General features: G+C 34.1%; 2 protein-coding genes across 2 annotated transcripts; both read left to right on the top strand.

The window, feature by feature from the left end:
- Positions 1-966: 966 nt before the first annotated feature.
- LOC125821190 (cold-responsive protein kinase 1) lies at positions 967-5,683 on the top strand. Its single transcript, XM_049500603.1, has 7 exons — positions 967-1,184; positions 2,443-2,566; positions 2,708-2,823; positions 2,926-3,136; positions 4,247-4,484; positions 4,649-4,799; positions 5,107-5,683. The coding sequence occupies exons 2-7, from the start codon at positions 2,497-2,499 to the stop codon at positions 5,479-5,481; spliced, it is 1,161 nt and encodes a 386-aa protein (XP_049356560.1). The 5' UTR covers positions 967-1,184; positions 2,443-2,496; the 3' UTR covers positions 5,482-5,683.
- Positions 5,684-8,343: 2,660 nt separating this feature from the next.
- On the top strand, positions 8,344-12,754 carry LOC125821254 (probable protein phosphatase 2C 6). The gene is made up of 5 exons (XM_049500672.1): positions 8,344-8,657; positions 10,135-10,512; positions 11,340-11,457; positions 11,569-11,792; positions 11,918-12,754. The coding sequence occupies exons 1-5, from the start codon at positions 8,355-8,357 to the stop codon at positions 12,554-12,556; spliced, it is 1,662 nt and encodes a 553-aa protein (XP_049356629.1). The 5' UTR covers positions 8,344-8,354; the 3' UTR covers positions 12,557-12,754.
- The last annotated feature ends 194 nt before the right edge of the window (positions 12,755-12,948 follow it).

Genomic DNA, 12,948 nt, shown 5'->3' with positions numbered 1-12,948 from the left:
AAACATATTTAGCGCAATAGATATATCAGAATGATAGTTTGTAGCAAATATCACCCTATCTTTAAAAGATATTGAGACTATTTTCTATAACAATAAAAAATCGTAAATGATAAAGTGAAATTCAATTCACGAAATAATCTGATTTATAAAACTTTTTCAGTTTTTTCCAAAAAAAAAAAAATTCAGAATTTTTTTCACCCTTTTTTTAAATAGAATTTTGTTAAAGTTAGGTGTGTGCATGGGTCCCAGACACGTGTTGGCGCCATATAAAACATTTGACAGTGTCACGCCAACAGCTACTAACGGATGCCCAACTCGATGGCAATAGTCATTTGTTATCTTCTATAGTTAAAATAATAATCTATCGGTGAAAGATGGTAGATATTCGATAAATCAAACAAAATAGAATAATAATAAAATAAAAGTCAAATTCAAGATATAAAATTTCCATTTTACGGTACTTATAATTAAGTGAGATTACTTTTTATTTCCAATTCTTAAGCATTAAAATTAAATAAATATTTTTGTTTTTCTATTTGGTGTAGAGTGTCCTTATTGGAACATCGATTAAGTTTAGATCGAACCTTACATTCTTATTTAGTTGACGTAACAAAATTTTCTTCAGACCTGAATTCAAAATTTCTTATTAAAGGTGGAGCAATCTCCCCACACAACCCATATGGATTAAAATTGAATAATTTTACTTTAGCTGAGAACTAAGGTTACATCAAAAACAATTTATTTAATTTTATAAGACAAAAATAAAATTTCATACACATCATTTTCTCCACCAACTCCATTTGTGTAATTAAATTACGAATACATAATAATAAGGTCTCCGCACATATTACTTCACTTGTGCAATTAGACGGGGAGACATGTCGTTGTTGTAAAATTAAATTTATTTGACTAGTAAGCGCCAAGGTTACGCCTTGTTATTTCACTTTCGTCGTAGCCTCATAGGACCAGACAAAGTCTTCTTCTTCTTCATCTGTGTACTATTTTTGGGGCGTGTCTGCAATTATTAATGTGAACAAGAAATTTTCCCTCTAAAAGACTTCCATAAGACTCTCAAGAATCTTGGGATCCATCCCATTTCACTTCTTTGGAAACCTCAAAAAAAAAAAAAAAAAACCCAAAAAAACAGCAAGATCACCTGTTTTTGTTTTCTGCTATTTTTTGAGGTAATTTTTATTTGAGTTATATCTTTTGGCTTCTTAAAGATTTGTTCTTTGATGGGTTTGTCTTCTTTTTCCTTTTAAAGTATTGTTTTTGTTCTTTTATGAATCTTGATTCCCTCATCTTTTATGTAGAGCTTGTAAAAAATGGCCTATTTGATGTCACTCTGTAGTTGTCTTTTTTTTCTCAAAGTTTGAATCTTTATGATAATGCCTCTAAATAATTGCTTCTTCTGTTTTTTCCTGTTTTTGTTTTTGGATTTTGTTGGGGTTGATGTTGAAGCAAACATTGAGCTAGAGTACTTTTAACATGAGCTTTGAAAGTCAGATATTAGGTAGATTCTGCTTAATTAGATAAACCATAATTGTATAATGCTTTATTTTTGTATTTGTATATGTTCTTTTGTTTTATGTTTTTCTCAATCTGGTAAACAGTTGAACCAACTTTGTGTTTTTGGCTGATAAATTGTTTTCTTATGCTTCACTGTGTCCACCTTTTTTAGTTGTTGTGCCGAGGGTCTATCCCTACAAAGGTAGCGTTAAGGTCTGTGTACATCGTATCCTTCTTGTCAGATCGCGCTGGGTATGTGTTGTTGTGTCCATGTTTCGCTTTGAGTTACCATTTTATTGGGAATTAACCATGATGCTTTACTGCCAATTGCATTCTTAGGTGCATTTCTTCTAGCCTTGTGTGCTTCCAAGTTAAAATAGTCTTGCCTTTGGTTATAGATAGGGTAAAAGTAGTCTCCTTATACGGTCTTGGAGAATCCTTGCGTCATGAGCTGGCTTTTCGGGTTGAGTTAGGCTAAAAGTTTGTTTCTTTAACATTCCATACCCCGTCAAGTTGATAAACTGAGTTGAAGTCCTTTTGCTTTGGTTAATGAAGAAGGAAAGAACAAAACAAATTGTAGCTTAAGAGAAAAGAGATTGAGGATGGTTTGATGTAAATATGCATCTATTGTCATGAATGAGCAGCTCACTATAGTTTGTTTCTGAAGATTTTACAGCTAAATGCAAGTTAACAAAAGAATAGTGAATCTGAGCTTAAATTACTTGACTACAAATAGTAGTTTGGACTTAATCGCCCCCCTCAAAGTTGATGTTGATTCGGGCTGCCCGACTTCTTTTAGGCATGAAGTACCCTCTTATAACCATGTTTGTCATGATTTCTTATGCTATCCTTTTATATTTTAGTGCATTTCGTATCAACTAGATTTGCCAATTTACTGGGCAGTTATAGTGAGTCTTTTCTTTAATTTTGCAGGCTCTGATTTTCGTTGATATCATATACAGAAGGTCATTGGTGCATCCTAAAGTTATGACTTGCTTCCCTTTGTTCCGTAGAAAACATCAGTCATCAACCAGGCATGCATCCGAATTTGATGATGGTAAGCACTAAAGGTCCGCCCATTATATAATATTTGGATGTTCTTAGTAATTGTGACATTCAACATTCTTTTATCATTTCGTATACCACATATAATTTTTTATGTATATTGAAAAGATACTAATAAGTTGATTCACAACAGAGCTCTCTGGCGTCAAGAATGTCACTCTTTTCTCCTATAAGCAGTTAAGAATCGCCACCGATGATTTTAGTACTGTGAATAAAATTGGAGAGGGTGGATTTGGTTCTGTTTATAAGGTAATGACAACTGTTCTCCTTCTACCTTGTTATGAATTGGTGGTTCAAATATTATGTGTTTAAGAAGTCTTATGGATTTTTACTATATGATGCTATGAGCAGGGAAGGCTAAAAAGTGGAAAGATGGCTGCTATAAAGGTTCTTTCAAGTGAATCGAAGCAAGGTGTCAGGGAGTTCTTGACAGAAATTAAAGTAATTTCAGACGTTGACCATGAAAATCTAGTCAAACTCTATGGCTGTTGTATAGAAGACGATCACAGGATATTGGTCTACAACTATCTTGAAAATAACAGCCTTGCTCAAACGCTTCTTGGTAATTTTGTTTTCCTGGATTTTTCAACAGTACTTTTAGATGTTCACCGAGTGTTTTAGACGTAATATTGAGCCAGTTTATCTTCCTTTGTATGTATAGCTCAACTATTCTGGTGAGCCTGAATCTAATATTCACTCTTGGATGGGTGCAAACCAGCTAATTTGTTAGTTTCTTACATTAACAAATTGCATTGCCTGAATAACCTTTTTCTTGTTTCTAGCAAGAGCCACCTAGTTAACCTGTTTTGGTAATGTGTCGTTGTGCCAAGGGTCTACCGGAAACAACCTCTTTACCTATACATACGTAGGGTAAGGTCTGCATACATCCTCTCTTTCTCAGACCCCACTTGTGGGATTACACTGGGTATGTTGTTGTTGTAGCAAGAGCCAACTAGTGTTTCTTGACGATTGTGTCCCTCATCATCCTCAAATGTTTGACTGGATTGTATTTCATGCTTATAACATGGCCAATGTATTTAAAGTTGTCCTTAAGCAAAGTGTCATTTTTTCTTAGTGGGGTGGACGGGGTGGGGATTTATGAAGTGTGTTTCCAAGCTAACCTCTTGTAACAAGATGTTTGAGGTTTTAGTTCAGTTGAAAGTTAAAAGTCGAGAAGTCTGAGGAGTGTTATGTGCTTCACATGATTCACCACAAAGTTGATGTAGAACACATGGACTTGAATAATCTATCTGTTAAATGAGTAAAATGATTCTGTCGTCCTTACTGAATCTTGTAGAATTCTGTCGCTTTGTTTCTTGCTCCTTCTTGTGATTTTTATATTGTCAATCACTACATACAGATTCCTGATGTGATTTTTTGAAGTCAAACTAGATAAACACATTGTTCCGAATTCCTATCAGCTTTAGATTAGGTGAATGCCCAATATTGTTTCCACTACTATGTTATGAATTGAGTTATACTAAATAAGATTTTGCTTTAAGTGGCTCCCTCCTTGTCCTCTATACTCCGTGGACAGCAAAAGTGATCGAGTTATATCATTTGGATATGTTATTGTAATAACCAAACTAATCACTTTATACAAATGTTCTAGTTCATTGTAGTTCTATCTCTAAACACTCAAATCTAATTCTTCTGGATATTTTGCATACAGGTGGAGGACACAGTAGCATCCAGTTCAGTTGGCGAACAAGGACTAAAATTAGCATTGGAGTTGCGAAGGGGCTAGCTTATCTTCATGAGCAAGTGAAGCCACATATAATTCACCGTGATATCAAAGCGAGTAATATTCTCCTTGACAAAGACTTGACACCCAAGATTTCAGATTTTGGCCTGGCAAAGCTCATTCCCCCCAACGCTACTCATGTTAGTACACGTGTGGCAGGAACCATGTAAGTACACGCGTGGTACAATAGCTTTCTGCTAAGTAATTCCATGTACTTCAGTCTTTCTGCTATCTTCACATGCCTTTTTCCTCTCTTCTACTTGCTCTTTTCTACTAAATGCTCCGAGTAGTATCTAATTTCATTAACTCAAATCCATGTCTTTTTTCCAGTGGTTATTTGGCACCAGAGTATGCAATTAGAGGCCAGGCAACACGTAAATCAGATGTCTACAGTTATGGTGTTCTTCTGATAGAAATCGTCACTGGAAGATGCAACACAAACTCGCGTTTACCTATTGACGAACAATATCTCCTTGAGAGGGTATGACTTTTCAAACCATACATTCATTTTAATTATTGCATGATTGCTTTATATGGCGAGAACACAAGAAAAAAACTGAAACATGATGCTAACTGATTCATGAATTCACAAGCTATAAAACTAATCTTTTGGAAGAAAATGTAATATCCACGCGACGCAACAATGAAATCATCTCTGCAAGATCAACATAGAACATAAAAGAGAAGAATGAATCATTTTCTTTGCTTCTCTCTTTTCCTTAGTGTCTACAATCTTCAAATGATTATGCTGAAAGCTGTGTTTGACTATTTTCGTGTGTGTGTTTCAGACGTGGCAACTTTATGAAAGAAAGGAGTTGGTATTGCTAGTAGACACGTCTCTAGACGGGGATTTTGATGCTGAACAGGCCTGCAGACTCTTGAAGATTGGGCTCCTTTGCACTCAAGACTCCTTAAAACTGCGGCCATCCATGTCTACGATTCTCAAGATGCTAACCGGTGAGATGGAGGTCAATGACAATAAGATAACAAAACCAGGCTTGATCTCCGATTTCATGGATCTCAAGATTAAAAGTAGTGATGCTGAACAAATTAACGCAGCATATGATTACGTCTTATCAGACAATACAACAACGTTGCCATCTACGAGTTCTTCTCAAGGTAACTCGACATTCACAACCGCTGCATATGATCAAAGCATTTGAGCTTAGATTTTTGGAGTGAATTGGAAAATTTTGGAGTGGTGGAGGGAAGGTAAATAGTTTGTATTTGGTTGAATATTACTTTCATCTTTGTTTTATTCTCTTTTTTTCCCCTCTGTACTTTTTTTGTAAATTGTTCATGTTGTTAGAAATAGTGTATGTTGTAAATTTGAGGTGTTGAATTCAAGAAATGTAATTTTCTCTAGCTGGTATACTTACTAATTTGTTTTATATTTATTAGTATTGTATTATAAATGTTTATTATTTTGAAACTTGCCATTGTAAAAGGACAATTTGTCAAGGGTCTTTTGGTACATTAATCTTTAATAACAACATGTATGGTGATTTTGTAAAAGAAAAGTCATTTTGAATGGCTTTATTCAAGCACTACTACATTTTAGATATTTACTCCTTTGATGATACGATACACTACTGACCTCTCTTATCATTTTTTTAGTAGAATAGAAGATAAATCAATTAAAAGGCTACTTGGGTTACTATGTTGTTCACTTGCGTGTCTATTGCAAAAAACTTTTATACGTTTACAAGGTAAGATAAGATTGTGTAAACACATTGCACTTTTTAGATTCCAACTATGAAATTGCACGGAATATGTTATCGAAAAAAGTAGCTTTATGTGATTATTACCTAACTCGAGTACAATTTCTATCAAGAATTACCTAACTTGAGTACATGTATTTCATTTAAAATAATGTTTCTCCAATTGTATTCATGTATTAAAATTTATAATAAAGTAGCAGGGTCTGTAGGAGTTACTATTTATTGTTTTCATTAGTTATTTGTAATAGCAATCTCTGTGTTACTAACGATGAACAATTTTCTTGTAAGCTTTTATCAATCAATATAAAGCTTAGTTTGTTGCTTTCATCGTGGACAACCAACAAAAAGTCAGAATTATCTCAATTTTTCATGTGTATTAGTTGATGAATTTTTCGGAATAAGCCTGATGGAGTCTGTTAGACTCCAAATTTTATCGGTTCATTCGTGATGACATAATAAATAATACTCATTATTTTTCAAGGACAAATGTCTTTTTTTGTGGAGTTTTCAAGGCACAAAGCATGAATTCGGGATTATCTTGACTTTTCATGTTTATTAGTCCATAAATTTTTTGAAATATATCTGATTGAATCTATTTAACTCTAAATTTTATTGGTTCATTTGCGATGACCTAGTGTATGATAATTATTATTTTTCAAGGACAAATATCATATATATATATATATATATATTTTGTGAAAATTTTGAATCACAAAACAAAAATTCATAATTATTTTGATTTTTTGTATGTATTAATTCATAAATTTTTTGAAATATGTGATCGAGTGATCCAAAGAACAAAAATAGTGGGGCATGAAAAAATATTGTCCTTGGATTCTCTGTTTGTTAAAAGGTCAGGGCTCTTGATAGATTCTCTTGTCGACACTATTCTTGCTGTCTTTGAGCCATATTTTTATTTTATTTATAATAATAATAATAATAATAATAATAATAATAATAATAATAATATTTTTTTGGTACAATAATAATAATAATAATATATGATATGCATTGAATGATCAATTTCTTGTTGTCATGCACTGTATACTTTAAATTGTTTTATCACATAGTAATAATTAAAAAAATATATTGCCAACTCAGTATGTGTAGTTTGTAGTGTCGTGTTCAATTGGGGTGGATCCACCATTATAATTATAAATTTGGTAAAATTTAATAGTTTTAATTCATTTTTTTTTACTTAAATTAAAAAATTATGTAATATATATAAATAATTTATTTATAATTTAATAAATAAATAAATAAAATAATTTAAACAAAAAAAAAAACATAAATTCGCAAGTTGTCATAGTTCACAATTACATATAATAATAGAGTGGTTAGATCAAATTTTATGCGATAGGTATGTATTTGATAACATAATTTTATAGTAGGTTAAAAGTGAAAAACATTTGACTTTTAACTCTTAAGATTAATAAAGTAATAGAATTTGATGGTCAAAATAGATCAATACAAAACTAGTAAATAATTAACTTTTTTTGTTGTAGATGATTGCCCCTTTTTAGTATCCATAACTATATCCATTCTATATTCCTTTATAAAAATAAGTATAAATTAATTTTCTCATTAAATTCATCTCGAATCTTCTTTACTATTCTAATTACTTTATCTGACCAATATTACGCTATTACGATACATATATTAATACAAGTAGCTACCAAGACTACAAAATTATCATATAAGTGTAATCATTTCAACAACTTATCTTACATAATAGCCACTTACGAATTTTTTTAAAAAAAATAAAAGTTATTCCAATATAATTTCCAATTATAAAAGTCATGAGGCAAAAATGTCAAGTTGAAAACATATAAAGGATGTTTCCCTAAATACATACACTAGTGGGACTGCTTTTGTAATTTTCAAAACTTTAATAATTGGCGGACTGAGGACCCAAGGAACAAAAGTCCAAACTTCATCCAATTTCAAATAGTAACTTTTTCAACAGCACACACGACCAACTAAATATTTTATTGCAAAAAAATAAAAATATTAAATTTATTTAATTTATATTTATATAACCTATAGTTTTGAAAAATTAAAAAAAAAAATATATATATAAACAGTTCATAAATTCTATACCTACTCATACTTTACACCCTCACCTGATTATTCTTCCATCTGTTTTTATCTGTAGTTTTTGATTATTTTGTTTCATTTTGATCTTCGTTGATTTCTAGGGTTTCTGTAACAATTTGATTATCAAATTCTGTTAATCTTATAAGAATCAGTACTAAATGAAGAATGTGAATTGAGATTTTTGTAGTGAATTTTTTAGATTTTTTGGAGCTAAAAAAATGGGGATTTGCTATTCTTCAAGTAAAGGGAAGAAGAGTGAGGAGAAGGAATGTGATAGTAAGAATGAGAGTAGAAAAATTGATTTGAAGTTGAGGAAGAACAGTTCTTCTAATGGTGATTTTAGTACATTTATCAGTAAGTTGAGCAGCGGCGGAGGAGGCGGCGCCGGAGAAGGAGCTGAGGAGAGAGGGCTTCAACAGATTCCGGGAAGGTTAATTGGGAATGGTGCTAGTAATGTTGGTTGTTTATATACTCAGCAAGGAAAAAAAGGTATCAATCAAGATGCCATGGTCATTTGGGAGGTCTGTTTACTCAACTCTGTGAATGATAAAATGGTGCATGTGTGTTATTTTCCCTATTTTAAAATATATTTTTTCGATAATCGTGGTGTCCTGACCAGTTTGCGTGCAACTCGAGTAACATGCACTAACTAACTCAGTCCACCAGGGCTAACTCTAGATGGGAAGAACTCACGTAGTTTTTTTTGTCTCTGAGACCTTGTAGTTCTCAATTTACTTCATATACATGTTATATCCCACCAGGAGGAGTCTAGATGCTCCCTTGAGTGTGAATGTGAATATGCTATTTGTTCCTTAACACCTAAATGGGTATGTAGAGATAGTGACAGAGTCAGAATTTTCACTAAGGGGTCTTTAAATATAAAGAAGTAAAATCACGTAGAAGCGAAGGGTGTCAATATGTAATATATATACATATAAAAATAGTTTTACCTGACTACATAGTGTAATTTTCTGACGAAGGGGTGTCAGTTGACACTTCTCAAATATATGTGTCTCCGCACTGTGTAGAGATTGGATTTTGGTGATACTTACTCAATATCTAATATGAAATTAGATTGATGCATTTGTTTAAAATTAATCCTTTTAAGCGGAGGGTCTATTAGAAACAACCTCTCTATCCCACCAAGGTAGGAGTAAGGTTTGCATACATCTCACCCTCTCTAGACCTTACACCGTGTATGCTGTCATAACTGGAATCCCACTTAGTGTTAAGAGTTGAATCTTCGTAGGGGCTCATCAAAGATTTTGATTAGAGGAAGAGTAAAATGATGAATAATCTAAAAATGGATCAATTTGACGTTTTTTCCTTGTCTGTGATGGATATTTTTTCTCTCTATTTAGTTTGGCATGAGCTTCCTTTAAGTAGCTTCGTTTGTGCCTGAGTTTCATTTTTTAGCTTTCATCATTTCAAATTTCCTGACTGCTCTGTTTCTTCTAGTACCTTTTTATTTGCTTTTGGTTGTGGCAGCATTGACCGCATCATGTTGGAAGTCATGAATCTAAAAGTTGAATCTTTTATCTACACATGCCTTTTTGTTCCTATGCTCCTTTTATTCGTCAGTTGGGATGGCTGTCTTAGCAAAACAACTTTACTGCTTATAACCAATCACCAAATGGTAGTTTACTCGAAGACCTCTATTCCCAGGCCTTCTTCGGAATTTTAATTGAGTTCTGCTTCATCTCGTTGCTATCATTGTTGAGCGTCAAAAATTATGTATTAGAAAAGCAAAACTATTATCCTTGTAAGAAGTTCAAGGATTGTAATTTTTGTTTTTGTTGTAACCACTTCCTTTTGGTTTCCAGCACAAACTTTGTGGTGAAGATTCTTATAATATACTGGAACATGTTACCTTCTCCAAAAAAAAACATAGTTATTATCTCTTGTGTTTTGCTTGATCTATTACTTGACAAACAATAAATTAATTTGTTCTTGTCTATTGGGTCAGTTTATGACTTGGTTGGAATGTTTCTACAATAGAATTATTGTTCGAGAAGCGATACAACCCTTTGTGGAGTATTCGATGGGCATGGTCCTCATGGTCATATGGTTGCAAGTAAAGTTCGAGATTATCTTCCAATCTTGCTGCGATCAGAGTGGGAAACTAAATCCTGTGGTGATCAAAATGCTGTATCCAAGAATGGAAATACTAATGGAGGCTTACATTTTGATGACATCGTGGATGATGATTTGGTTGAATCAGTGGAAGCTGAGAACAATGAAAATTTCCCAGAAATCCATCTGCAAATTAAGAGGTCAATTTTAAGGGCTTTTAGATCAATGGATAAGGAACTGAAGTTACACCCCTCAATTGACTGTTTCTGCAGCGGGTCAACTGCTGTTACTTTGGTAATGCAGGTAGCTACCAGAATCTTGGTTTCTTTTAGCTTCAGAGTATTGATGCATTAAAAACTAGTGTTACTTCATTGAGGCTGGAAAAGCAGTGTGGTCCATACTTGTCTGATATCCATGGTTTGAATCATTGTCATCAGTATGTAAAGTGCATGTATACAATAGTTTCTTCTTGTATGTCTTTCAGTATCAAAATCATAGTGACGCCAAAGTTTGCCATGAACATGGTTCACACCTGCCAAGTAAATTCAGAATGCACAAAAATATGATCCCCAGATTCACAAGCTTTCTGCTGCTCACTCTCCAACCCCTCCGTGTCAAATTTTTTTTGCGTTAGAGATGCTTTGTGAGACACTAACCAACCAAAGAAGGCAACTTTTCTGGGGACTCTTGTGTAGTCTTCCAGATCATCCTCCAAGGCCAGTATATCTATGCCAATATGTAGTCAGATCATTCAAAAAATATTCTTGTAAACTGGAGAGTGCATTTTAGTGCTTCTCACGTACTGTCAGAATGCAGGGCCTTTTCTTTACCTTGCACATCATATTGCATGTTTAATTAGTTTGTGTCCTGACTTATTGAGAAATTAGTTTGTGATTCTTCCTTAATCAACTGTTTCATGACTTTGTGTGTATGTGAAGTCGTGTAGAATTTTGGATTGATGAATATCTCTGTTGACCAGGATATGATGTTGAAACATTATACTTTCAGAAAATAATATGGATTGAGTGGGAAGGTTTGCGCATGATTCTGCTTTAGCATGGCTATATTTGCATCACTAATTGCTTAGTGTCTTGAAAGAGGATAATAACCAATCTTCTGAATGTCCTCAGGGCCAGAATATATTTGTTGGTAATGTTGGTGATTCGAGAGCAGTTTTGGCAACAAGAGATAAAGACAACTCCTTAATGGCTGTACAGTTGACAGTAGATTTGAAGCCTAATCTTCCAAGTCTGTTTGTCTCTTTCTCTTCCCGCTCCACCCAACACACACAGTGCACATTAGCTGAACCTGAAATCACTTAATTGTTTGAACTCAGTAGTTTTTGTCTTCCTCTTGTAGGAGAAGCTGCTAGAATCCATAAATGTAAAGGAAGGGTTTTTGCACTGCAAGATGAGCCAGAGGTTGCACGTGTGTGGTTGCCAAACTGTGACTCTCCAGGTTTGGCAATGGCCAGAGCCTTTGGTGATTTCTGTCTCAAAGATTTTGGGTTAATTTCTGTGCCGGATGTGTACTATCACCACATTACTGAAAAGGATGAGTTTGTCCTCCTAGCAACTGATGGGGTATTTTTCTTTATCTCATGTTGTTTAATCCTGCCTCAACCATACCGAAAACATACAACATCTTATTCGTTGTGATACCACATTTATATTGTTGGATTCTTAATATTTTGACTTTCGTGATGTAGGTTTGGGATGTCCTTTCTAATAAGGAAGCTGTGGATATTGTGGCCTCCGCTCCAAGTCGTGCAACAGCTGGCCGAGCTCTTGTTGACTGTGCTACCAGAGCATGGAGGCTAAAATATCCAACATCAAAGAATGATGACTGTGCTATAGTATGCCTTTACCTAAACTCAACACCTGTTCTTGATGTCAAGGTGATAGAAGGCCAAAATAAGCTGACAAATTCCCCTGAAGCTGAAATTAAGACAAATACTATAAATGGAAATAAGCTGACAAATTCCCCTGAAGTGGAAACTAAGCTGACAAATTCCCCTGATGTGGAAATTAAGACAAATACTATAGATAGAAATGTTGGAAGATCAGATACTGAAGCTATTTCAACTTCTCAGACTGCCGGTTGTGAAGATCTCAATTCTACCAAGGATGACAGTGAGATAGTTCCAGTCGTTGAGTCACTGGAAGAACAACATCCGGATAAGGGTGTTGGCCAGTCTAAGAGAAGTATTGCTGAGTTCCTCTCAACTGCACAAGATGATGAATGGTCGGCCCTCGAGGGAATTACTAGGGTTAACAGTCTTCTTAGTCTTCCTAGATTCTTGTCTGTTGAAAAAAGGGCCAACAGTTGGAGAAGAAAATGGTTATGAGACATCAATGCCTCGATATCATTGGTATCCCCTGTTGCTGTTGTCAAAAGATTCTGTAAATGAAACTTATAGGTGTAGCTTTTCAGTTAAATTGCCAAATTAGATGGCCGAATGACCTGAAGCTATGTTGTTCAGACCCTCTAAAAATGTTGTTGCATCCGCATTAACTCCTTCAAAAATGGTAGCTTTTGGAGGACCTGACACATCTGGACAGTACTTTTAAGATTCGGAGCAACACAGGCCTAAAGTGACAGATTGTTGTTGTTCTTGTGGGACTGAAATTTGTGTGCAAGGCCATGGAAGAGGGGTCAGTAGGAAATGACTAGTATTTGTTTGTGTAGTATTTCTTTCCTTTTCCCTTTTATCCATCTTATCTACTTCAATTGATTTCC

Source organism: Solanum verrucosum, unplaced genomic scaffold (assembly GCF_900185275.1).
Source record: "Solanum verrucosum unplaced genomic scaffold, falcon-dt-bn FXZP01000222.1, whole genome shotgun sequence".
NCBI lineage: Eukaryota > Viridiplantae > Streptophyta > Magnoliopsida > Solanales > Solanaceae > Solanum > Solanum verrucosum.
This window is presented reverse-complemented; position numbering and strand designations above follow the sequence as displayed.

What these genes read in the sequence shown, in the direction of transcription:
- LOC125821190 (XM_049500603.1), top strand. Translation starts at nt 2,497, where the DNA reads ATGACTTGCTTCCCTTTGTTCCGTAGAAAACATCAGTCATCAACCAGG. An exon ending in ACACGTGTGGCAGGAACCAT is followed by an intron (nt 4,485 to 4,648) that starts GTAAGTACACGC and finishes TCTTTTTTCCAG; the next exon opens with TGGTTATTTGGCACCAGAGT. An exon ending in AACAATATCTCCTTGAGAGG is followed by an intron (nt 4,800 to 5,106) that starts GTATGACTTTTC and finishes TGTGTGTTTCAG; the next exon opens with ACGTGGCAACTTTATGAAAG.
- LOC125821254 (XM_049500672.1), top strand. Translation starts at nt 8,355, where the DNA reads ATGGGGATTTGCTATTCTTCAAGTAAAGGGAAGAAGAGTGAGGAGAAG. An exon ending in ATGCCATGGTCATTTGGGAG is followed by an intron (nt 8,658 to 10,134) that starts GTCTGTTTACTC and finishes TTTCTACAATAG; the next exon opens with AATTATTGTTCGAGAAGCGA. An exon ending in CTGTTACTTTGGTAATGCAG is followed by an intron (nt 10,513 to 11,339) that starts GTAGCTACCAGA and finishes GAATGTCCTCAG; the next exon opens with GGCCAGAATATATTTGTTGG.